General features: G+C 47.0%; 1 protein-coding gene and 1 long non-coding RNA gene across 3 annotated transcripts; one reads left to right on the top strand and one right to left on the bottom strand.

Annotated features, from left to right (window-relative positions):
• On the top strand, positions 1-26951 carry SBSPON (somatomedin B and thrombospondin type 1 domain containing). Of its 2 annotated transcripts, XM_006943264.3 has the most exons (6): positions 12-343; positions 11325-11519; positions 21370-21460; positions 23065-23241; positions 25232-25297; positions 25994-26951. In XM_006943264.3, exons 1-6 carry the CDS (start codon positions 130-132, stop codon positions 26010-26012), a joined length of 762 nt encoding a protein of 253 aa, XP_006943326.2. In that variant the 5' UTR covers positions 12-129; the 3' UTR covers positions 26013-26951. The 2 variants fall into 2 exon arrangements, with proteins under 2 accessions (XP_003999940.2, XP_006943326.2); XM_003999891.4 differs by having other exon boundaries at positions 1-343; positions 25232-26951.
• LOC123383020 lies at positions 15964-23065 on the bottom strand. The gene is made up of 2 exons (XR_006592206.1): positions 19693-23065; positions 15964-16547 (listed from the first exon to the last, which is right to left on the bottom strand). It is a non-coding gene; the product is annotated as an uncharacterized LOC123383020 (long non-coding RNA).

Below are 26951 nucleotides of genomic sequence, written 5' to 3'. Positions count from 1 at the left end.
CGCGGGGCAGGGCCGGGCCGGGCTGCGCGTCGCGGGCCGCTGGGGCTGCTCCGGGCCGCCGCTCTCCGAGGAGCACACCGCTCGCTCCGAAGATCTGCGGCGCGGCAGGCGCCGCCCGGAGCTCTGGCTATGAGGACCCTGTGGATGGCGCTGTGCGCGCTGGCGCGGCTGTGGCCGGGGACCCTGGCCGGCTGCGCCGAGGCGGGGCGCTGCTGCCCGGGCCGGGACGCCGCCTGCTTCGTGCGTGGCTGGAGGTTGGACAGGGTTTACGGGACGTGCTTCTGCGACCAAGCCTGCCGCCTCACGGGGGACTGCTGCTTCGACTACGCCAGGGCGTGCCCAGGTGGGTGGCGGCGCCGAGGGTGGGGCGTCGGCCCTTCACCAGCAGCCGAAGGGCACAGGGTCCCACAGCAAGGACCGCGGCCCCAGAGCCAGGACCCCCCCCCCCCCCCTCCCCCAGCCCTGTCCATCCTGGCGTGTCCAGACCGTCTAGCCTGGCCTACCCGTGACCCCTCCACCCAGGTACATCTAGCTCCCTCCATTCTAGGGTCCTCCAGCTCCTTGTGTCCAGGCACAGATTGTCCAGTCCCTTCCGTTCAGCTATACCTGCGTCCAGGGATCTCGCAGTGCTCTCCATGTGGACATAACCACTCCAAAGCACCTCTCCCCACCGGAACCTGGATGGAAGGGCCTGGAGCCATCTGTTCTCCTGGAAGCTTGTTGGGGCTCAGGAACCCCAGTCTGGTGGGGCCACCTCCTACCTGCGAAGATGGCATGCCAGGTTCCAAGGGCATGCCCCTGGGCCAGGCTCCACCATTTTCATTCTGTTAACCCTCAGGGATCTGAAGTGACTTGTGACAAGTGATAAGGGAAGGGGTGTGTAATTCTCCCGCTCAGAGCCAAGGGCTTGCTCTGGTAGAGTACTTGTGCAGAGCAAGTTCTTGGAGGACCACAGTTGTCCTCACCTCTAGACTCCAGCAAGTAGCACAGCCCCTTTCTCATAAGAGGAGTTTGATCTGCTCCTTGAGTTCAATTTTCTCTATCTAGCACGATAAAGGGTTTTCTCTGGGGGTTCCTATTATATTTTAATCCTGCTGGTTTTCCTTGAGGGTCCGCCTTTTTCATCTTTAAATTTCCCTCAGTAGCACAGCCCCTGGTTAAGGGCTCAATAGGTGTTGATTTAATTAAATTAAAAGATGAAATGGGGAGTATGGTTCTAAAGAACAAGGTTTACCTGAGAGAAGCCAGCTCTAGAAATAAAAGTAGCCTTGTTTCCTGTTAATCTCATCACCCAAAATGCCTCGTGTACGTTAGGGTTTGACCTCAAGGACTTCCACATTGTGACTTCCTCCGCATCTTCTTGGGAGAGTAACCCGCGGGTCTGCGTCATTCCTCGGGGAACCGGGGGAGGGCGCTGTCTGCCTCCGCCTTGCTGGAAGAGGCCACTGGCCCATGGCAAGATATCACCCAGACCTGGTACTGAAGGAACACGATTGAAAAACATTAAGATTTCCCTGACCCTGCTTGAAAGCTAATGATTTACTTGTGAATATTGATTCTCTTTTTGATAAGCTTCTTTCCCTCTTCTGCTCCAAGGCCACGGTATTTTGCTACTGAAGTAAGGTAAAGAGTCAGTTATTTAGGAAATGTAGTGTCCAGGGTCCCCAGCCCTACCCCGCCCCTGCAGAGCATCCTACTAACACTCCCATTTGCCTCAGTTACCTAGGTCCCTCAAGCAAAGTCTCTGTCACTATGGCAGAATCACTTTCTCACAAGTGATTCACTTACATTGTAAATACAGAATTCCTGAAGACCAGATAATGTGCCCTAGTCTGTGGTAAGCACAGGGATACAAAGAAGATGAAGACACAGTCTCTGCTCCCTACAAGTTCACGGTCAGGCAGGGAAATACACCTGCGAACCACCTGCTACGTGCTTAGTGCCAAAATAAGGGATCCAGGAGGCAAGAAAGGAACAACTCAGAAGACCTTCCAGAGGAAGTAATGTGCCAGCATAGTCCTGGAGAATGAGCAAGAAGTCTCTAGAAGGGGAAGGGGAATTCTAGCAGGAAAGTATCACATGGTCATTCAGCAGTTACCTGTGGGTGTCTGCCTTTTGTGCCGGGAACTAGGCGGGGCCCTGAGGCTGCCCTGGCCAGCAGGACAGACAGTGAACGCAGCTAGATATGGAGAGATTCGGGCACAGAAGAGGCATGGGGAAGGACAGACCAGAGTCATGAGAAGAACTTTCCAGTGAAGCCTTACAGTGCTATGAGGAGTTGTCTGTACGTGGTTACAAATAAATCCCTTACTTTCGGTCCAGGAGGTAGAAACATTAAAACAAAGAGTCTGTCATTTGGGAGTGGGGATATATTGGGTACGTAGGAGCAGAGAAGAGATGACCTTATCACCTTGGCAAGGGCTCAGAAAGAAATCACAGCAACTTGGTGCCTGGGCAAGAGCTGTGAACAGTGGGCATGGGGAACTGAAACCAGACAAAGAAAGGGGCCCAAAAGAATCTTAAAAAGCATATTCAGCCTTACGCCCTTCCCCAGGGAGTTAGCGGAGAACCTCGCAGGCCCGAGCAGAAGCAGACACAGGACCTAAAAGGCTCCTAGTTGGTAAATTCTCTGTGCCTGAAGTTTCTTGGGAGAAGAGGAAGAAAATAGACACAGTTGGAAGTGGGCCACTTGGAAGACGGAGCCTGCTCTCCCTGCAGAGCTGAGGGTGAGAGGGGCACCACGGAGCTAAGATGCTCAGTGCCTCAGCCCCACGCCAGCGTCATAACTGTGCTGACTCTCGGGGCCTGTGGGAGCGGCTTACGGATGAGGGAGCTGGGGCCTTCCCAGGGCTCCCCCATTGCTAAGTGGACGTGAATGGGCAGCACGGTGACATCTGAACCCACTGTGCCTGATTTCAGGCTGCCACCTGCCACATCTGTGGCGCATGGCTGTGATTTACTCCTAAATACATCACGGTGTAGCAGCTCAGGGCCTGCCAGTCACTCCACATACATAGAACCATTAACACCCTTAGAATCTCTTCTCCTTACCCCATGTGATGTTACCTAATGATGCTGTCTGAAACCTTTTTGACTGAAATTACATTATATGTGAACCAAAAATGAGCCATGTCTGTAGAATTAAGAATGCCTTACTTCTCTTCCTTCTGATGTTTTTCTTCTTTGTAAACACTTTTTTTTTTTTTTGGTGTGGCTAAGAGGTGAAATCCTGGAATTTCTCTTTCTAAATAGGAAGTTATTATTTTTTTTACTTTGTAAAAATAAAAATAAGTTATTGGGCCTATGGATTTGCTGAACTGCCAGAAATTTCTGAGACGAATGATCTCAGAAAAATCTCGTTATGGTGACGGCATAGGTTTCAACAACAATTCTATACCTCCATTACTGACCCTCCCCCCCAACAAAAGAATAGAAAAATTCTCCATTGGCTGTGCGAGACCAGGGGTGGGAGAGGTAGAGGAGGGACAAATCTATACCCTGCTCTGGAAGAACTTCTTAGATATCAGGCTCACCACACTTGTGGTCCTAGAGTCTGCATTCTAAGATCACAGAAACAGTGGGCTGTAGGTTTTTGAGGAGCGAGTTCAGGAAAAGGTCATAATTAACCCAAGTGGAGCAGGAAAAAAATTGAGTAGCCTGTGTGAGGCAGTCTCTTCTCCTAGATTTATGGGGAATCCAGGAAACTAACTGGCCCATATCTGCTGACTTCATAACTGGAAGGAGAAGGGGCAATGTCCTTGAAACTATGGGCTCCAAAGCTGACCCAAGGAAAGGATGTCACAGTCAACTTTAGAAAGTTGAGGCTTTCCTGGAACCATAGCGGCCCAAGAGACAGCGTGTGGCTTCCCCTGCCTTTGTCTCTGCAGGAAAAATGAGCAGAGCCTGGCGCCAGCATTCAACATGACTTGACTTTGCAGGCTTGGGCTGCAGCCCTGGGTGTTCAGTGCAGGAGGGTGAAATTGTCAGCTCTTCTCCAGCATTTACGCTGTGCCAGGCACCTCACAGCTGTACTCTTACTTAGGTCTCACGACCCACCACCATGGTAAGCAGAGCCCTGGGAGGTTGGGCAATTTGTCCTAAGGCATACGGCTAATACGTGATGGAGTGAGATTTGAACCCAGGAACTCTGAGTCTGGAGCCCAATGTTTAACGTTTATTTATTTTTTTGGGACAGAGAGAGACAGAGCATGAACGGGGGAGGGGCAGAGAGAGAGGGAGACACAGAATCGGAAACAGGCTCCAGGCTCCGAGCCATCAGCCCAGAGCCCGACGCGGGGCTCGAACTCCCGGACCGCGAGATCGTGACCTGGCTGAAGTCGGACGCTTAACCGACTGCGCCACCCAGGCGCCCCTGGAGCCCAATGTTTAAACATGATGTCTGGACCCTCAGAGCAATGAGGCTTTATGAGAAGCTGTGCACTTTGCAGGGTAGGCCCCAGATAAATACTGGTGGAGTGAGTGAGCCCTCTCTCTCCTTTGACTCACTCCTCAAGGGCAAACAATGTGTCCTGCGCCTCTTTACAGTCCCCTGACAGCTCTCGTGGTTGTCAGAACAACCTGAGCCGTCATTCCACCGAGGGGATGTTATCTACCCCAGCCACCTGTCCTTTCAAAAATAACATTTTCCTTCCTTCACTGAAAAATATGCTTGTTGCAGAAAATTTGGAAAATACAGAGATGCACAAAAGAAGAAAACAACTCCCCTGGAAACTTACTACCCAGTAAAAGCATAATTATCTTACTGATTTGTATACCTTTTTTTCTGCATTTATATGGTATATAAAATTCTATTTTTCTTTTTTTTTTAATTTTTCTAAGTTTATTTATTTTGAGAGACAGAGAGAGCAGAGGAGGGTCAGAAAGAGAGGGAGAGAGAGAATCCCCAGCAGGCTCCATGCTGTCAATGCACAGCCTGATGCGGGGCTCAAATTCACAAACCGTGAGATCATGACCTGAGCTGAAACCAAGAGTCAGACACTTAACCAACTGAGCCACCCAGGTGCCCCTAAAATTCTGTTTTTCTAATGAGGCAGTCCTTTTTATTGTCTCGCTAGCATTTCATGAACTTGACCAGTTAATGTCTCAAAAGAAAGAAAAAACCCACTGGTGGCCAGATAATGGTTTATGCAAGATGAAAAAAAAATACTTGATCATTTTGTTGGAGCTTTCCAGGGAGGGTGGGGTAGGGAGCAAATGGGAACATGGGCAATATAGTCTCATTTGACCCTCAGAGAAGATTTGACAAGATTTCTCAGAAAAAGGGAGAAAGGCCTATGACATTTAAAATTGTGTCACTATGAGATGTGTGTGTGTGTGTGTGTGTGTGTGTGTGTGTGTGTGGTAAAGGGGATGCTGTATTTTTCTCCCACACAATGTCAGGAAACAAATGCTATGTGGTAATGGTACTGCTGTGGGTAAATTACAAAAATATTTCCGGGGTGCCTGGGTCGCTCAGTTGTTTAAGCGTCTGACTTCAGCTCGGGTCTGACTTCAGTCCTGACTTCGATCTCACAGTTTGTGAGTTCGAGCCCTGCGCCGGGCTCTATGCCGACAAGCTCAGAGCCTGGAACCTGCTTCAGATTCTGTGTCTCCCTCTCTCTCTGTTCCTCCCCCACTCACACTCTATCTCTCTTTCTCAGAAATAAATAAACATTTAAAAAAATTTTTTTAAAAAAGAATATTTCGCAGGAATGGCTAGGACTATTTGAACTTAACAACATGAGGAAGAAAGCACTTGTTCGTGGGTGGCCTTGAACTTTTAGGTGGCAAAGAGCCAAGCAGGCAGGGCCAGATCTGTGATTAACCAAGGAGACACTGCATGAAAATAAGAGCAAGGTTTTATATTAAGAAGAAATAACCCAAACTATATTTATGAAATGAAGGACTCTGGCTGTCAGCTCAGTGTGTGTGTGTGTGTGTGTGTGTGTGTGTGTGTTCATGCGCGCTTGTGTAGCATAACAAGAAACATTAGAAATATGTTTTTTTTAGTTACCTTTTGGTGCCTAAGACAGAATAGCGTGTCTAGTTCTGGGTGCCCCCACTCACCAAGGCTGTGAATGGGTCTGGAGAAGGCCCAGGGGTCATTCTGAGAGGGCAGAGTGTCTATAGAAAGAGGGGTCCGACAGCTGGAGTCATCAACCTGAAAAGTTCATGCTAGAGGGACGGCGAACCCCTGAAACGTTAAGTCCATGAGCTGCACGGATAAGATAAACATCGATATTTTTTCCCCATATTCTGAAATTCTTGAGTGAGGGAAATTTGGATCAAATTAAAGGAAATACCACTCCATGCCACTGATAATAAAATGAAAGAAGCTTGTTATTTTCAAGATGTGGTACTGACGGGAGATATAAATGGATTTGAAAGGATTTGAAGGACTAGCGGCTGCCAGGAGAAGCCAAGAGCTACGTAACCTGAAGGCACAGAAAACCAAGCTCCTTCCAGCAACACCCTTTGGGGGCACCTTTGCCAGCAGAGCTCAGACAACTCTTGCCCAGGTTAAGAATTCCCATATTTTGGGGGCGCCTGGGTGGCTCAGTCGGTTGAGCGTCCGACTTCGGCTCAGGTCGTGATCTCACAGTTGGTGAGTTCGAGCCCCGCGTCGGGCTCTGTTGCTGACAGCTCGGAGCCTGGAGCCTGCTTCGGATTCTGTGTCTCCTTCTCTCTCTGCCCCCTGCCCTGCTCACACTCTGTCTCTGTCTCTCAAAAAGTGAATAAACATTAAAAAAAAAAAAAGAATTCCCATATTTTTGGCTATGGGAATTTCTGGTTTTGCTCCTGTCCTTCCACCAGCTTTCCTTCCCACTCCGGGGCCTGAGTCAGTTCTTTGGCTTCTAACTAATGATAGGAGCAAACCAGAATCGGTTTCAACATAGAAAATTGTTTAGGAAGGAGGACGAATTTGTCCAATGCCATTTCATCCATCTGTCTGTCCGTCTGTCCATCCATCCATTCAACAAATATTTATTGAGCAGCTACCAAGTACCAAGCACGAGGCATGAAATGAAAAGCTCAATGACAATAAATACAAAAAATAAATATGTACGCTATATAATTATGAATCATGAAAATATTATAAAGCAGGGAACACTGAGCTCTGAGAGGAAGTATTTTGTGGTATGGCAAGTGGAAGGCTGGGGGTAGCACTGGGAGAGTACTTAGATAAACTGGCCAGAGAAGGACTCCCTGAAAAAGAAACAATTCATCTGGGGGCGCCTGGGTGGCTCAGTTGGTTAACAGTCCAACTTTGGCTCAGTCATGAGCTCACGGTTCATGAGTTCCAGCCCCATGTTGGGCTCTGTGTTGACAGCTCAGAGCCTGGAGCCTGCTTTAGATTCTGTGTCTCCCCCTCTCTCTCTGCCCCTCCCCCATTTGTGCTCGCTCGCTCTCTCTCTCTCTCTCTCTCTCTCTCTCTCAAAAATAAACATTAAAAAAAAAAGGAAATAATTCATCTGGGACCTAGGGAATGAACCAACCCCAGCCATGCCCAATGTGGGAAGAACAATCCCAGCAGAGGGAACACATAACAAGCTTCCAGAGTGTGACAGAGTTTGGTGTAAGGAGGCCAGCATGGCTGGAGCTTGGAGTGGAGGTGGGGTGGGGGTGGTGGGGGGGCAACTCCAGGTGAGCGGGGGAGGGACACAGGCTGGGTCATACAGCACCTTGTAGGCCACAGCAAAGAGGTTGATTTTATTCCAAATTCAAAAGCAAACCATTAAGAGAGTTTAAAAAGCCATTTACTATTATTATTATTATTATTATTATTATTATATTTTTAAAGATTAGTGGTATCTTTGGTAAGGTAATTGTACTTGCAAATGACTGGATACCCCTCCTGTTAGGACATGTGAAATGTGCTCAACTCTTTTTTTGTGCAGATTCCTTGCTGAAATATATAACTCACTTCACTGTTCTTGGCCATTCTCCCTGTGGCTGTGGTAGGAACATCTGATAACCAGAAAGCTCTCGAGGAGGGGGGGACTAGCCGGTACCTCAGGAAAGATTTGATAATCGTTGAGTTTGGATCTATCCATTATCCAACTTCGTAGGGAGCTGGGAGTCAGGGGTGCCCACTGGGCCTAAAGCAGGGGGTCTATGTCTGTGTTCTCTTCAGTGTCTCCTTCTCTGTCTCTGTTCTTATTACACTCCTTGGGACCACCTCCCAAATAAGTTACTTGCATTCAAATCCATGGAGTTGAAACAAAGGAAGAAAGAAAACGGCTTGCCCAGCATTCTGGCATCCACTAAACCTAAGCTTTGTTTTATTGTACAAGGGGTGGGATGATGTCGTTAAACTCTAACCATTAGGACATTGGGAAGCTGTGACAAGCCTGGAGTCAGAGACGATCATGTTGCTCGCCAGGTCTGTTGACCTCCAGTAACAGCTAGTGAAATGTGAAGATTGAGAAAGTCAGATTTTAAGAAAGAATATTTTGATATGCTGGCTATAGATGTGAATACTAATGGACGAGTTCACAGGAAACCTGTGTCATGCAGTTGTAATATATGACTTGAAATGATAGATCTGTCAGAAATTCCCGTACTTCCCCTAGCCTCCGTGACCAAAGATCTCTCATGATCTATGATGAATTGCAACCCAAACAATCAAAAGTTCACAAATTAAGGGCGCCTGGGTGGCTCAGTCGGCTAAGCATCCGACTTTGGCTCAGGTCATGATCTCCAGGTTTGTGAGTTCAAGCCCCACATTGGGCTCTGTGCTGACAGCTCAGAGCCTGGAACCTGCTTCGAATTCTGTGTCTCCCTCTCTCTCTGCCCCTCCCCTGTTCATGCTCTGTCTCTCTGTCTCTCTCTCTCTCTCAAAAATACATAAACATTAAAATAAAATTTTTTAAAGCTCACAAATTAATCATGAATATAATCTTTTGCACAGAATAGGAATAAATATCTCAGATTCCTCTTCCAACTCAAAATATTTTGCAGAACACCTTTTTAGTCGTGAACTTTTACTAGGTGAACTTTTTTCATTTTATCTTACAATGAAGCCATCGAGATGATGTTCAGGACCCAGAACTTTCTGGTTTTCTTTATGAGGCTGTTAAAGTCATGGATTGGAAACCAGAGACCTAGTGTTTTGCAAAGTCAAACCTGAACTGACAGGAACAACAACTGATTCAGTGATTCTGTGATCTGAGGACGTTAACTATGGGTCAAACTAAACATTGCACATGAGACACAAATGCTGAAGAGATACCGGGAAACTAAATTCAGTCAGAAAAGTGTCTCCAATGTCATCTTTTATAATATGGATACCATGTATTCAAACCAAGGCCAGATCACTAAATTCTGAGCTAATGCCATGGCAAATTTTTATTTTACAGTGATGTCCAATGTTAATCTGTGAAATAAGTGTTTTGTTTTTCATTTATTTAAAAATTTTTTTTAATGTTTTATTTATTTTTGAGACCGAGAGAGGCAGAGCGTGAGCAGGGCAGGGGCAGAGAGGGAGCAAGACACAGAATCCAAAGCAGGCTCCAGGCTCTGAGCTGTCAGCACAGAGCCCGACGCCAGGCTCGAACTCACAAACCACAATATCATGACCTGAGCCGAAGTCGGACGCTTAACTGACTGAGCCACCCAGGTGCCCCAAGTGTTTTGTTTTTTAAAGTGAATTACTAGGGGTGTCTGGGTCTGTTAAGTATCCAACTCTTGATTTCAGCTTGGGTCAAGATCTCATGGTTTATGGGTTTGAGCCCCACGTTGGGCTCTGCACTGACAGCACGGAGCCTGCTTAGGATTCTCTCTCCCTCTCTCTCTGTCCCTCCCCGCTCTCTCTCTCAAAATAAATAACCCTAAAAAATAATTTAAAAAAACAGATAAAGTGCATTATTAAGCATTCAAGGCCAACACATCAGGGCAAGACTAACTAGATTCAGGGATGAAGAGATTTGGGTTTTGGAAGAATTAAGGACAGAAGGAGTCCTTCTCAGTCAGCTCCTAGCCCGGCAGACTCTTTTAAATCCCGCTAGCTCTATGGCCCAATTAAATCATGGGATTGTGAAAATAAAAGGGGAGGGATCCACAAGGAATGACCGGAGCAGGAAGTGGACTGTTACTGATTTTCTGAAGGATATGCGGGTAGCAGGGATTGGGAACCAGTCTCATGTGCCTCATTCTTGCTCCCTTAGGTACTTGACATGTGGTGCCTATGAGTTTTTAGATGATGAATAAATGCATGTTTTACAACAGTCTGAAGTTTTTGAATTACTGACATGTTTATGTTGTATGTGACCCTTTTCATGTCAGGGTTAGCTATGTGCTGCCGAACGATCGGTCTTCCCACGTCCATGAACCCTCAACCGGAGAGCACTGTGGGTCCAAATTAGTCTTCAAGTACAAGCTGTGAGAAGTCCAAATCCAGATTTCAGAGAAGTTACAGTGCTTTCTTGGTGAAGACGCTGTAAGCTTGAAAGTATGAACACAGTAGGGAAAGTGGGTCACATTTTGTGAGAAAGAGTTTTCGTCTCTAGTTCATAGGTACATCTTTTGTTTTCTTATTCTTAGCTACAGTTTCAAGCCACCTAAAAACCCATTAGAGTCCTTTTAAAAGTTTCATTAGGACTTTAAATGGGAAAGTTAAATGTACAACCGCATTGATTTTCCGGTCCTGGCCAGAGCATTGTCCCCACAGCCAAATTCTTGCCCCCGACTCTGCTTCGTCATGCGTGACCATGAATACTGTTTACTTCTGTGGGTTCTGGTTGCTCTTCCTTAAACTCCAGCCCTCACAGTTTCGGGGTCTAAGAGGCATAAAGGATGATAGTAGAGCACCTAAGAGAAGCCTCAAGTGTAGAGGTCCCTTGGTGTGGCCCTAAACCATGTCTTACGGACACACGATGGGGATAAGAATTGACTCGGGTATTTTATTTTATTTTTTTCCCCTTTACGTATTCTACAATGAAAATGTTCTGGGCAGGGGAGGATGAAATGAAAATCTAGGAAAAACAGAAGCAAAGATCTTATCTAAGCCCAAGGAGTATGAGGAAAGACCCGAAGGCAGGCGTCACTCTTTACCTGGGGTGCGTCCCTGGCTCAGAGCCACGGTCAGGATCCCAGAGTAGCTGCCGGTCGGCCACCGAGAGGTGCCGGTTATCAGCTAACCATCAGGGCGGGTGGAGGCCATGTCATCTGAGCCCCCGCTGTGACTGTGTCCCTCCTTGCTCCCGGGCGCAGGCAAAGCGCGCGGCCTGCGTGGGCCGAACTGGCCTGTGGATGTTGGCGGGAGCAGCCTGGAGGCCAATGGGTTCACCCAGGTGAGCGTCCCATCCCACCGTGCTGTTTTTCAGCTCGCCCTTGCATCGTGGGGGAGTGGAGCCCCTGGAGCGGCTGCGGGGACCAGTGCAAGCCGGCGGCCCGCGTGCGGAGGCGCCCGGTGCGGCAGGAGCCTCGGAACGGCGGCGCGCCCTGCCCGCCCCTGGAAGAGAGAGCCGGCTGCCTGGACTACTCGACGCCCCGGGGCCAGGACTGCGGGCACTCCTTCGGTACTGAGGTTTTCGCGGTGGTGGCTGCCTTTGCTGTCTGTCGTGACTGTCCATGTCTTGTCCCGTAAAAGGCCTTGAGCCGAGCGGGGAAAGTTCCGTGCGCTGCAGGCAGTGGGCTGGGCCGGTCCGCCCGGAGTAGGCAGGAAGCTCGGGAAATGCTTGATAAAGGAATGAGTGTCAGCTGCATCGGTGCCTCCCTAGGCCGCGCCGCCCTCCCTCGGTGTTTTCATAACCCAGTGGTGGCCCCTTCCTCTCTGTGCGCGCTCGGGGTAAAGGACGTGTGCACTGTGGTTTGTGGCAAACTCAAGGCGGCGACTTCAGGGAGCATGACAGCGTTTCACACTGGAGTAAGTGCCCCTTAAGGGTAACCATCCATCTTGCACTTTTTTTTTTTTTTAATTTTTTTTTCCCAACGTTTCTTTTTTTATTTATTTTTGGGACAGAGAGAGACAGAGCATGAACGGGGGAGGGGCAGAGAGAGAGGGAGACACAGAATCGGAAACAGGCTCCAGGCTCTGAGCCATCAGCCCAGAGCCTGACGCGGGGCTCGAACTCACGGACCGCGAGATCGTGACCTGGCTGAAATCGGACGCTTAACCGACTGCGCCACCCAGGCGCCCCCCATCTTGCACTTTTAATTCCTGTTCAGTCAGGTACACTCATCATACACGCGTGAAGGTAGTAGAAAAATGATTACTTTCTAAACAATGTCAAATTACCCTCCTAAAACCCCAGTTCTCCCCTCAAGCTGGCTGAATTGGGGCTGTTGTGATCAGATTTGTGATTTGGCAAGATCATGCTGGTGGTGGTGTGGCCAATGGAGGGACCGGAAGTCGGCTCACGAATGAATTGGGAGCCATGGGAAGCGGACAAAGAAATAAGCGAAAGGGCTACCGACCATGTGTTGATCTGGATTGAATCTGATGGAGGAAAACACTGCCTTCTCAGGATCACAAAGATCGTATGTTTTTCATAGGAACCTGGACGTTTTTATGCCAACGTCATACGTTGAGGCCAACGTTTGATGGCCTCATCAAGCCATCTTGGCCCTTTTTTTCATTCTGTGCACAAATACTTATTAAGAGTCTGCCTGATACCAGGCACTGGGCTTGGTGCCAGGGCTATGCTGGTGACATACACTGGCCTGGAGCATGCTGTCCTGTGGCTCACAGTCTGGTGGCAGGGGAAGATGATAATCAGATGATCTTAGGAAAGTAATCCCAGAAAATTACAGCTGCAGTTTGGTGCAACTGGAACCAAACAAGGGGGAGGTGTTCTGAGCAAGAGAGATGTTCTGGTCTTGGGGGAGGAGGGGAACCACAGGAGGGGGAGGGGAAGGGACTTCCCTAAGTATGGGGAGGTAAGGCTGAGAAGCCTAGAGTTTTCCAGGCAGAGACTGGCATGGTGAACCAGATATCGGGTATAGGGGCTTCAAGGGATTTGGGGGTTGATCTAGGGAAAATGATCACAAGAGGTGGTAATAGGCAGTAAGCTTTATCAGGCAGTGCTTGGACAGTGTTCAGGAGAAGGGGGAGTGCAGAGGCTTTGTTGTGGGGACCACCATCCAACAAGGGAGAAGAGGAATCCGCCAGGGCTCTGTGTCTAAGTGATGTCAACTCCAGCATGATGTGGAGTGTCTGGGGCAGAGTTTCAAAGAGCAAGGGTGGGAGCAGCTTGGGGTCTTACATCTACAAGGTTTTAAGCTCATCAATGGCCCACAGGTGCCAGCTGTAATTTCACAGGGTATGAAAGGCAGGCAGGGCCTAAATGGCTAAAAATCTGCTTGTTTGGCACTTTTTAAAAACAATTGGATGCATAAAAATTTGAGTTTGCTGCCAGGAGGCTTTGGAGCTAACAGGTCTCAGCCTGCTGTGAGGAAGTGTACAACCTAGGGACCCTCTTTGGCTCATTTGTATAATATGGGGAAGCACAAGGCCCATCTGAGAAGTTGAAGGAAGGCCAGAGTCTGGGGAGCACAGAGAGTGAGGCTGGCATTGAGAGAGGAAGCATCTGTACTGACACCCCCCTCAGTACAGGGCCCCGGAACTCCCTGTTTAGAATTTTGGTCTTTATCTTAAGAGCTACTGTAGCATTTTGTGCTGTGGTCAGAGCTGTGATTTGAAAATATGGCTCCGTGGGCGCCTGGGTGGCTCAGTCAGATAAGTGTCGATCTGTTGGTTTCGGCTCAGGTCCTGATCTCATGGTTTCTGAGTTTGAGCCCCACATCAGGCTCTGCGCTGACAGCACAGAGCCTGCTTGGGATTCTCTGTCCCACCCCCTCCCCCCCCCACCCTTACCCCTGCTCACGCTCTCTCTCTCAAAAATAAACAAATAAATATTAAAGAAAGAAAAGAAAAGAAACTATTGGTCTGGTAGAGGAGTGGGTAGCAGAAGGGCCAGGGCAGTGGCCTCTCGTGGATACGGCAGTCAGATTCGACTCCCAGGGAAATGGTTTAGTGTTCGCAGACGCGGTCATGGAACAAAACCACATTCAGCTCGTGAGCTCTGCAGAAGCACTGTAGAAAATGCTCAGGGAGGAAGTCGCTCTAGGACATTACTGATTTTTTGAATGCCTCTTAAAACCTAGTGTTGGTGGATCAGGAAAGCAGCCACTTTGCTCATTTACAGGGTTTGGCTGGTAGAAAGTATTTCTGAAGTACATTTGACCCTTCAGTGCTCACCAGGCTGCCACAGACCGCTTCGAAGCCCGGTTCTCCGTATCTCTTCGGCTTAGTTCAGGTCACAGGAAGACAGCCAGGAAGGCCAGGGAAGGGAAGGCTATGGAACATGGAGGAAGGGCACCAGGGAGCACTGAGGCCGCCCCCTGCCCCCTGGGGGTCTCCTCTCTGCCTGGAGGTGGCTGCTCCTCTGTCCTCTGGCACAGCCCACAGGCCTGTCCTCCTCCGCATGTCCTCCCCCTGTCTCCCACCCCTCCCACCGAACTCCAGTAAGAGGACTTTCTAAAGCAGCAGTCTTCATATGTGACTCCCCATAAAGTGTTAGTGACTTTGAACTAACACCAACAGGAGAAATCTGGACTCAGTGGCCTCCTTTCCTACTAAGGTAAGGTGAAATCCAGTTTGGGAAGAGAGGTGAAATCTCTACCTGGGCCAGGGGCACTGGCATTTGCAGCCCTACTTTGGTCCTTGAGATGCACTTTCCTGTTGTAATGTCTTAGAAATCATGACCACTGTCACAAGCTCGTCAGGGGGGACAGGACTCCTCAAATATTCCAGTCTGGTGGTTCCTAAAGTGGGGTCCCCAGCCAGCCGCATCGGCCTCACCTGGGAAGTTGTTGGAAATGCAAGTTCCCAGGGCCCCACCCAGACCCACGAGATGAGAATGGCTGGAGCCAGGCCTAGCACTGTGCTTGTAACAAGGCTTGCAGGGGATTCTGCTGTTCACCGAGGTTCCAGAACCACTGCTCTCGCCCAACTATGGCTAGTGGTTCTTCCCTGAGTCCCGACTCACGGCTGGATCACTTAAATGACACTTTCCTGAAGGCAGAAGCTTGCCAATGCAAAACAGGGTGGAGGTCAGGAAAATGTGGGATAAATCGGACAGTTTTCTCTATGGAAGAACTTCTCAGAGGCTTTATTATGCTAATAACCATTTTCATTCTGTAAGAGGGAGATACGGTATGGGCTGCTTTCCCCCCTTATTTGAATAAATGACCCTTTTTCCAGGGCGCCTGGGTGACTCAGTTGGTTAAGGGGTTAAGCCTCCGACTCTTGATTTTGGCTCAGGTCATGATCTTACGGCTTGTGAGATCGAGTCCCACATCAGGCTCTGTGCTGACAGCATGGAGCCTTCTTGGGATTCTCTCTCTCTCTGCCCCTCCCCTGCTCACTCTCTTTAGAAAATAAATAAATAGACATTTAAAAAATTTAAAAACAATTAATGACCCTTTTCCCAAGGGGATCTCAGTGAATCATTAGTGTTCCGTGGAATGCACCTTGGAAAATGATGGGCCACAAAAGGGAAATGAGGCAGTGACATGAAAATCGAATTTGGTGGATTGCCCTAAGCCCTGTGTCACCGTGATTCCTATGCATTCACTTAAGATCCACTGAGCGTTGACAACAGCCAGCACTGTGCTGGGGTCTGGAGAAACAGACTCGAACAACAAACATATCACGACTAATTGTAACTCAGGGTGATAAGCAAGTGCCATGATAGAAGAATGCTCAGATTGGTGTGGAAGCGTGGCGAAGGAGCACCCACCTCCCCCGGGGGCTCTCCGTCCTGCTGCGTGGTCACCTGTTATGCCCCGAGCCCTACTAGACTCTATGCACAGAGCGGGAGCCTTTGGTGCATGGAGTAGCAATCCCTCACATTTTCACGGCAGAGAGCTCCTATAGACATTATTGATTCAGTGTTCGTAGCAATCCTGTAGGAGAGTCTATTCGTTTCCTGTGGCTACTGTAACAAACTACCCCAAACCTAGTGGCTTAAAACAACACAACTTTATTATCTTAGGGCTCAGTGGGCTAGAAGTTCAACCCAGGTCTCCCTGGGCTAACATCAAGGTGTTGGCAGAGCTGTGTTCCTTTCTGGAGGCTCTGGGGGAGAATCAGTCCATTTCCTTGCATTTTCCATCATCCAGAGACTGTCACATTCCTTTCCTCATGCCCACTTATGCCCCCTTTTCCAGCTTCACAACCAGCTGCATTGCATCTCTCTGTGCTTCCTTTTGTAGTAACGTCCTCCGACTTCCTCTGTGAAGGACTCTTGTGATTCAGCCCATCTAGAAAATCCAGGATAATCTCCCCATTTTAAGGTCGACCATTCATTCCATCTGCAACTTTCCTTCTTCTTGATGAAGTAACATAATATTCTCACGGGTCTTGGAGATTAGGATGTGGACACCTTTGAAAGGCCATTATTCTGCTTACCTTGGAGGTAGAATAGCATCATTATCCTTGAAACCAAGAGGACACTGGAGCTCAGGGAGGTGACAGCATTTGTGAAGGACTTCCAGAATCTAACCCTGGATCTCAGGGCTCTAAATCCTGTGGGGTTTTCCCTCTTAAAACAAAACAAAACAAAACAAAACACAATTTAAGTTTATTTATTTTGAGAGAAAGTTTTATGTTTTATTTATTTATTTTGAGTGGGGGTGGGTGGGGTAGAGAAAGAGGGAAAGAGAGTAAATCCCAAGCAGGCTCCTCCCTGACAGCATGGAACCCGATGCGGGGATCCATCCCACAAACCATGAGACTGTGACCTGAGCTGAAACCAAGAGTCGGATGCTTAACCGATTGAGCCACCCAGGGGCCCCAGGGTTTTTCTTCCTGATATTGCTTTGCTGTTCCTGTTATCATTAGAGCTAAAATCACAGTTATAGGGGCTCCTGGGTGGCTCAGTCATTTAAGCATCGAACTCTTGATTTTGGCTCAGGTCATGATCTCATGGTTCATGAGAACGAGCCCTGTATGGGGCTCTGTGCTGACATCATGGAGCCTGCTTGGGATTCTCTCTCTCTCTCTCTCTCTCTCTCTCTGCCCCTCCCCTCTTGCCCATGCATTCTCTCGCTCTCAAAATAAATAAATAAAAATTTTAGAAAATAATAATAAAATAGGGGCGTCTGGGTGGCTCAGTCAGTTGAGGGTCCGACTTCAGCTCAGGTCACGATCTCGTGGTTTGTGAGTTGCAGCCCCACGTTGGGGCTCTGTGCTGACAGCTCAGAGCCTGGAGCCTGCTTTGGATTCTGTGTCTCCCTCTTCTGCTCTGTTTTTCTCTCAAAAATTAATAAACATTAAAATAATAATAAAATGAAATTGCAATTACAGGTTCTGGTAAATGAGTAGAAATAGGGAGGCCCTGTGAGGCCAGTGAATGAAACCCCATCCCTGAAGCTCTCTTATTAATGAAGATCAAGTAGCTATTGAATTTTTCCCGTTTCCTTTAATGCATATCTTGACTATATTTTTATCATAAAAACAAATCCAAAAAGCCATATGATTGTCTTAGTTGTACATATGGACTCCTTCTGAAAGGAGATCGATGTGTATCATAACCTGTATGTGTCCAGGCTGGTGTTCTGTCATGTTCTCCTTCTGTCCTCGTTTACACTGTACCTACAGACCAGTGGTTCTAAGCCTGCTTTGGGGACACCCCATTGTGTCAGAGGACTTTATGAAATTTTCTAAGCAAATTCAATTTACTTTCATGTTCAAAGTAAGTATGTGCCGTGCCACGCTTTTAGAAGTCGAGTTGTTATAAAACCGAACAATGGTAGGCTGAAAGGATGCCAGAGAAGTTGGCAAATAGCCTCTTAACAAAGACTCTATTACATTTGAATATTGTTGCCAGGAAGGGGAAAGGAGGGGGAACTAGCTTTTATTGAGAGCCTTTGTCCCCGGGCACCCGGCTACGTTCTTCCACACGTAAGCTGCAGTGGAACTGAAGGCAAAAGTAATTTCTAAATTACTTACCACTCTTAAGTAATGGAAATTAAATTAAATTAATATTAAAAAGCGGTGCTGGGTCAGAGACCTCCAGGCAATCTGGCTCCTGGTCTATTTTCTGAAAAATCATGTGGGGAGAAAGTGCCCCCTGTCTGCAAAATGTGCCACCAAACCAAGCCCAGGTCTTGAGGGGCTAGGACACAGAAGAGACAAGTCCCAGAGTTACTGGCTTGCTTTTATTAAAAAAAATTTTTTTTAATGTTTTTTTTATTTTTGAGAGAGAGAAAGAGCATGAGCAGGGAAGGGGCCGAGACACACACACACACACACACACACACACACACACACACACACACACACACAGAATCCAAAGCAGGCTCCAGGCTCCAAGCTGTCAGCACAGAGCCTGATGCGGGGCTTGAACCCATGAACTGTGAGATCATGATCTGAGCCTAAGTCAGACACTTTAACCGACCGAGCCCCCTGGGTGCCCCATTGGCTTGCTTTTATGATGGGTCATACCCTCAGAGGTTTGACACTGAATGTGGACGGTAGATCTTAAGACCCAGAAGCTATCTCCTGTGTTGGGGTTCTTGCTTCATCATTTACTATGTATTTTCCCTTCATTTAACTTGTCTGAGCCTCAGTTTTCTGCCGAGAGCACCTCATTCGTGGCACCTCTCTGTATAAAGCTTTTGTGAAGACCAGTGACACATGAGAAGGTACTTTGTAAATAAGCAGGCTGTAAGCATACAAGGTGCTGTCCTAGCAGGCGTTAATCTTTGCCGTGAGCCTGCCCCACCCCTCCAGGGCCACAGCTCCCACGCCACCCCTCCCTCTCTCCTGGGGCCTGAGGGGACTCGGGAAAGGGCTCACCAAGTCCCCTTTCCTCTTTATTTACTTTTTTCGAGTTTATTCATTTTGAGAGAGAAAGAGAGAGTGTGAGCGGGGGAGGGGCATAGAGGAAGAGAGAGAGAGAGAGAGAGTATCCTAAGCAGGCTCTGTCTGCACTGTTCAAGAGGAGCTTGACTCAGGGCCCGAACTCACTAACTGAACTGTGAGAGCATGACCTGAGCCGAAACCAAGAGTCGGTTGGAGACTCAACCGACTGAGCCAGACGGGGCCCCCTCTTTTCCTCTTTTAAAGGTTACTTCATGTTAAAGATAGCGATTAGGGACGGAAAGGGAAAATAAAGCAGAATGTAAGCAATTCATAGGAAATATGCTGCATAAAATAGTGAAACCTTGTGATCCACATGACATTAGTCTCCAGGCAGTGACAGCGTGGGTTCAGAGACACCGCCTGACCCTGCCATGTTTAGACGGGAGCCTTAAACACGCTCCTCAACCTCTCTGTGCCTCAGTTTCCCCATCTGTGGAATGGGGGAAATAATAGCACCTATCCCAGAGGGCTGTTGTTAAGAGTCAAAGGCATTAACACATGAAAGGTGCTCAGCATTATGCCTGGAAACCTAGAAGTGTGTCACTGTTCACCTTCATCATTATTATTATGACAGCGCTTTTTTAAAGGATTTGATATCAGATATTATAGTCCTATTCTTGCCTTCTCCTTCCTAACCTCATTCCCTGCGCACCCCCCCCCCCCCCAGCTATATGTTAGGTGCATTGCCTTTGAACTTTTGTAATAAAACATGCAGTAAAATGAGGAGATCAAATGTTTTGAGCTAAAGAAACACATCCCGAAAATGTCATAGTTTGGTACAAGGCCACGTGGACTTAGCAGCAATTGAATCGTCCACTCACTGAATAACCCGGGAAACGCGGCAGAAGGACAGAAACGGGAAGAACCGGTGGGAAAGCTAACATCCTTCAGATGTTCGTGTTTCGGATGACGAGGTCTGAGGGAGGCGGTAGGATCCTAACATACACGCGCTTACGTGTTCTTTCAATTCTCTCTATGGATTTTGGAAGTTCCAAAGCCACGGTCACATTTAGAAAGAGGGGCGTGTTCTCTGGAAAACAATGAAACACGTTAGCGCAGCCACAGAGCCTCACAGCTGAGACTCTGAGGGCTCACGCTAGATGGGACTGACGAGACTGAGCACCAAAGCACCCAGGACACAAACAATACCTGCAACTCGTAGGAGGAAAAGGCCGCCAGGTATGAGGCCACTCCTGCGTTCCGTTCCCCAGTAATATGAAAAAGCCTCCTTAAGAAAATCTAAAAAAGAATTAGGGCTGCCATCTTGTGGCAACAAGGAGCCAGGTAAAGTGAGCATGTCGGCTCGAGGCATCTGTTTTCCAACTGGTACCCTCGTCCAGCTTGCTCACGATGACTCTGGCATCGCGCAAGCCAACGTCAGCTGGTGTCTGCCCTTCCTGGGATGGTCCAGTTTCTGAAACGAAAGGGAGGAAGGATTGTTGAGCCATCTCAGCCGCAAGGCTCAGTGTGGGAACAGAAGACCACAGGGAAGTAGGATCTGTGTGTCCCAGTGGCGATTCCGTGACATCATTCACCCACCAAGCCACCATTCGTTGCCTTCATGCTTGCTAAGTGCGTAAACGTGTGAGGGCCACGGGGATGGAAAGGGCAAAGCCTTGTCTTTCTTGAGGTGACAGCAGAGCGGCATCGGGAGGTTATCTCCAGGTGCTATACTGTACATAGGAACAGATGCCTCCCCACACTTAGCAGCAAATAGGAAGGAGACGCACAAACAAAATCAGTGAAAGAAGAGAGCAGAGGTGGGAGGCGAGGATTCCTGGCTCCCTTTCTTCTCTCCTGTCTAGAGCAGTGAGTTGGGTTGGGGTTGGGGACAGGAAGGAGGAGAGGGACAAACTGACTTTCCTTCTCCGAGGCTGAGGGTTGGCACGGGGAGGACGATGTGCTGGCCGGCACTAGGCAGTCACTCTGAGACCATGGGGCAGGTGCGAGGCTTCCAGGCTGCTGTTGCAGAGACCCGGGGGGGCACTTACATTTCCTTCCTCTGCTACTTCCATTTTCTCCTTTTCACATTTCCTCTCTCTCTGGTTGTCTCTTTTTCTCCTTACATCCCCCTTTCTCTCTCTTTTGTCTTCTTCCTCCTCTTCCCTTACTTTGTTCTTCCTATCTTTCCCTTTTCTCTTCTATTTTTCTTCCTTTCATTTAAAAAAAAAAAAAACCTTCTCTCCCTTTCCCCCCTTGGTTTCCTCTGCATCTTTTATGGCTTCCTCTTGTATTTTTTTTAACCCTGGCCCCCTTTTCACACAGTGTCACTTGTTACCGCGGACAAGCCTGCCTGTAGCTGCCCGTCTGTGTCCACACAGTCTTTGAGCTGGGTTCTGGGGACACTGTACCTTGGCCTCGTCTCAGTCCTTGGTGGTGTGCCATGGACCTTTGTACTTAGGGATGGGGGGCTCTCGATAGGACAGACGCCAAGTTTGGGAAAGGTCATTCTGAGGGCTTTAGGCTGCACGTGTGCAATGCCATTCTCTCTTTTCTAGTCCCTGCCTTCATAACTACCTCTGCATTCAACAAGGAGAGAACACGACAATCCACATCTCCACAGTGGTCTACAGACACAGAGGACAGCGGGTAATTTGCTGTTTTTGTTTTGTATTGTTTGGGTTGAGTTTTTCAGCTCCTGCTTTTCCAGTGTATGGTCAAGTCAGCCCATAAAGGTCAAGGAGGTGTGATGGGGTTTCTTCTGTTACTTGTTCTTTGACTCTGGATAAAATGTGATTCTTTACCACAGGGCTGGGCCCTGTTTTTGTGGGGCTGCAAAGATTTGTCTCTGAGGTCTGATCAACAAGAAACACGCTACATAAAATGAGGATATCACTTTCTCAATCATACTAAGGATGTTTCTCTTATAGTCATTACGGGAACACGGACACCAGCACCCATGTGTTTGAATGTGGCCCATACCTCAGCTCTGAGGATTTTTATCAAGAAGGAAGGCACAGGCTGGGAGGGAGCTCTGGGCCTACTTGCAGTCCGCTCTTCAGCTGTCAGCATAGGGACACCAGACAGTTGTATGTTCAGACCTCCACATGGCCACTCACTAGCCGTAAGACCTTGGAGATGTCCCACCTCGGTTTTTCTTCTTGAAAAATGAGAATATTAATGCCTACCACATGGCGTTGTTAGGAGAATTTAATGAGAAAATAATGAAGAGACGTCTGGGTTAAGCTGTCTGTCGAAAGTTGATTGAAGCTGCGTCAGAATTTCCTACCTCGGGACCTAAAGGTACCTAATAAACGGCCTAGCACTGTTAAGGCTCTTTGAAGCAGACTCTCCAGTCGCTTTCCATCTAACCTAGGACAGCTCATAATTCCATGGATAAGAAACTAGCCCATTGTAGCTTACTTAATTAGAACTGAAAATGCAATGTGCAGGAGTTTTAATATGTTTTGCTTCCCTGAAGAATTGTAAAATCATGTTGCTTTTTAGTACAAGGCTCTAAAATATTCACCCATGTCTGGATGCTCCCCCCCGGGCTTTTGGAGTCCAGTCACGCAGAGATTTCCACAGTTCAGCATAAGGCGACACTAGCCTCTGTCACAGAAAAACATCTCCGCTTCCCATTTCCTTTTATCTGCGATGCCCAATTTGTGATGCTTGGGTTCGAGTCTAAACTCACCGTCATTGCCAATCACGCAGGTGAGCCGGTGGGGTGCGTAGGGAGGGCCCGCGGGGCCAGAAAAGCCTGGGTGCTGCTCGGGGCATCGAGGGCAAGCTCTCCGGGGGCTTACATGTTTCCAAGCTCAAGCCAGTTCTTATTCGATTTCTATCATTCTCTAAGATATCAGCAAAGTTATTGAGGGCCATTTTCCTACGGAAATATGCTTTTTACACACAATTTGGTGGTCAGACTAGATGGGATACGGGATATCCAAATTTCTGCAAATTCACATTGACCAGGTCATTCGATCATGGTTTGGAAAAGCACCACACACTTCACTGGGGTTGCCAGTCGGACATCACCCATCGTCTTCGTTCGGCAAATGAGAGGCTTGACAAGGCTTCGTGTGACTGGTGCCGTAGCTTGGGAAAGTGCCCGGCGCTACCTTCTCCAGTCTGTCACATATCCTCGGCGCCTGCAGCCTTCCCGAGACTTTCTGCGGCATTAGGCTACCGCTAATGACAGCACTTGCAACTCTTGCGGGTTTTTGGTTTTGTTTTTGTTTTGGCTCTAGATACTGTATGGAGTTCAAGACTGAGTCATTGACTCATCACTGTGCTCTGGAAAACCGACCCCTGACTCGATGGATGCAGTATCTCCGGGAGGGGTACACGGTGTGCGTGGACTGCCAACCCCCAGCTATGAACTCTGTGAGCCTTCGCTGTTCTGGAGATGGCCTGGACTCGGATGGGTAAGGGAGAGACATTCGCTGAAGGGTCTTTCTGGTTTTTATTTGGAGATATTTGTCCTGTGTCCTGAACAGCAAATCAGGGCATGATTTGGGAGTCAAAACCCAAGTAAGGAGAATCTTCTGTGTAGCAATTCCTGAATCCAGGGCCCTGCTTACACTGTGGGACTCAGAGGCTCTGTATCAGTGATGAATGGGTAAATCTGGATCTTGGTTCAGACCATGCTGCCAAATGACCACTGAAAACATGATCACTCCAAAGCAGTGTTTTGAAAACCACTTGAATCCGAACCTCTTTGGATGCTGATTTAAAAACTACGGATTCCCAAGCCCCACGTGAGCCTAATGGAATCAGAGTCTTTGGGGGTGGATTTTTAACAATCTTCGAGGTCAGGAGTTGGCAGAGAGTAGATACTCTCAGCTTTGGGGGCCGTATGGTCTGTCTCACTACTCAACTACCATCATGGCATGGAAGCAGCCACAGACACTGAACAGATGCACTTGGCTCTGTTCTAACGTTGTATCTGTGGACACGAAGATTCGAATTTCATATAATTTTCCTGTGTCATGATATATTATTTTGATTTTCTTTTGACTTTTTATTAAAAAAAATTTTTTTTTAATGTTTATTTATTTTTGAGACAGAGAGAGACAGAGCATGAACCGGGGAGGGTCAGAGAGAGAGGGAGACACAGAATCTGAAACAGGCTCCAGGCTCTGAGCCATCAGCACAGAGCCTGATGCGGGGCTTGAACTCATGAACTGTGAGATCATGACCTGAGCCGAAGTCGGACGCTCAACCGACTGAACCACCCAGGTGCCCCTCTTTTGACTTTTTAAAACAAACAACAAAAAACGATTCTTGACTAACAGAGCACACAAAAACAAGAGGTAGGCTGGATTTGGCCCATAGGTTGTGGTTTGCTGACCCCTGCCCAGATGATTCACTCCCACAGTGATGTTTCAGAACCACTGCTCAGTGGGGTGGTCATAAAACCACGGCTGAGACGGTGGTGGACTCAGGTTTGCATGATCAGAAACTGATAGAAACCTATGGATTGGCCAAAAGAATTGACCCTGAAAACATTTAATTACCCTGAATATCTATCCCAGTCTTGTACTCATTTATCAGTTAAATCCAATGGCACTATTCCTAACCAAGAGAAGAGTAGACCTCATGCTGGTCAGCTATCGGACAAGGGCCAATTTTGGTCGCACGTAGATTACAGTTTTAAGTATATCAGGTGGAACTGGTAAAAGTACAGATTAGAAGGTAAAATGTGAACCTTCTCAGCTAGTCATTACTCCCAAAGTGTATTTTAATATTTAATAACTTGAATTTATGTTTATTAGTCACTTGTGCCTAATAGCCTTTGTAAGGAGTACACGACATGAGCAGTAAAGTGGGTAAGAAACCAGATATTCAGACTTAAATTTTTCTGAATATCTCATCTATATTTTGTCTTTAAATGAACTTATAATTTAATTTGTATCCATAAAGTACCTTGAACCCTGGCTGAATTTCCAGCGCCCTTAAAAAAAAATAATTTTAATAATCTGGCTTCGCTCTTCTCGCTTCTCCCGTTTTTTTCATTATGGAATCAAAGAGTTGGAGGTGATTACAAAGATTGTTTGGGCAGAGCCCTCCAATCAATTTTAATACACATGAACTAGGGAGCCATTTTCCTCTGTGTAACACTTCATATATTCAGGTCAAGTGAGAGAAATGAACACGGTAACCTCAAACTGCTCTCTCAACGAGGGTGTCCTCAAATAGAGATGAATTTGTAACTTGCTTTGACAGAACCCAAAGAAGGGAAACTCAGTTTGTGATCACTTTGTTTTTTTAAATTTCAATTTGTCATGCACTTCAAAACTCCAAATACGATCATTCTTTAAACAACAACAAAACCCCTCAATTTATAATTCTGTAAATTAGAATTCTCTTTGGTTTGCTTTTAGCGTAACTGCCATTTTCAAAATATCGTTTCAGAAATCAAACTCTCCACTGGCAAGCAATTGGCAATCCTCGATGTCAAGGAACTTGGAAAAAAGTTCGGCGAGTAGATCAGTGCTCTTGTCCAGCTGTTCACAGCTTTATTTTTATATAGATGGCGATGTAAATATTTCAGAATGTGTTTGTAAACATGCCAAATATTTACCAAGTCATGTTCAGTGCTACATAAACCTTCAAAAACCGTTTGGCCCAAGTCCCTGAACACATGTCATTGCCACACTCTGAAGAAGAGAAAGAAAATTTACGGGCCAGTTCCGAAGATACGTAGTGCCTTTATTTTCATTTCTGCTACACCGAGGCTCCTGTGGTCCTTGGCCTTCTGCAGAGTCAGTCTCATTCAAGAGGTGGCCCACACAACACAAAATACATGTCTCTTTGCACTAAAATTACTACACCATGGTCCTTGTATTGGTGGGTTAAATTGTCATTTAAGGTATCCATGCTTTGAATGTCGCATTCTTTCTTTCTATTCTGTAATCTCTTAAAATCTTCTCACTTTAAAATATGTTATACAGGTGTATATGCACATGGTCACATATACATTGCCCATATATTATTCCATAAATTGATGAAAGAATAATTTCAAGAAAATAGTCACAAGTAATTTTCAACAGGACATGTCGTTTAAGATTTAGGAAGCATTTTGTAATGAAAAACCAACAGCTAAGTTAAAAATGCTTTTTTGAAGAAGAAATTGTTTTTCGTTAATTGACAAGACCAATCACATGTCCATTCTAGGTCCACACAAGTTCCTTAAATGCGGTAACTTTCACGAGGATAATTTTGGCACCAACGGATGAAACAATGCTTTGAGTGCGAAAATTTTACCATTAGCGTCTAAGATGATTTCCAAGGCTTAAAACTTGATGCTGACTAAAATCATCTTTCAGATTTCAGTTCAAACTAAGTTCAAGTTTAACCAAGGTAGGCTTACTGCTTTTTTTCTACAGCATACATTTTCTTATGTTTGGGGTGGAAGGCAGAGGTATAAATGATGGAAGACGTGGACTTTATTACAAATGTGATGCTCTCACACATACACAGAGAAGTATTAGTCTTCCTATCTTATAATCGGAAAACCAGTGAAGCAGAGGCAAGGTGGCTTGTTGAAGGACCCGGGAGGACTGGTCACTCGGCAGGCAGCCCCAGAGCCGAATCTCTGCCTCTCAGCCAGACTCAGCTGTGATGAAAAGCCAGATGATGTCAAAGACAGCCGTGAAAGCTAAGCCCTTTCCACAATTTTGAAACAAATTCTAAACCTAGGATATTTTCTCTGGAGAACGGCATCTTAAAATTCAAACTTCTTCGGTTTCATTTTATAAGATATCATTCACTAACAAATGATTTAGTAAAATACGTATTTCTTGGTACTTATCATGTAATGGCAGAATGACAATAGCAAATCACTAGGGATGGAAAAATTCCTCGATATTTGATGCTGAGAGTAGCAATATTTCTGACTATATATTCATTTAACTGTCAGAGTTGTTTTTATGGTAAATTACATTCTTCAGAAGTTAATAATAAAAAATTTGAGTCTCATCAAGGTTAGGAAACTTAAACTGTAAGTTCAGTATTAACATTTTAAGACCATTTCTAACATTTGTAAAGCAAGATTTTTGAAGCTTTCCTGGGTAATTTTAATGTTACTTAAAATTTTTATACCAGTTAATAAACTTTCTGCTCACATTTTTAA

The sequence above is a fragment of the Felis catus genome, chromosome F2, assembly GCF_018350175.1.
Source record: "Felis catus isolate Fca126 chromosome F2, F.catus_Fca126_mat1.0, whole genome shotgun sequence".
In the NCBI taxonomy this organism is placed as follows: Eukaryota; Metazoa; Chordata; class Mammalia; order Carnivora; family Felidae; genus Felis; species Felis catus.
Note: the sequence above shows the minus strand (reverse complement) of the source record. Positions and strands in the feature narration are given on the sequence as shown.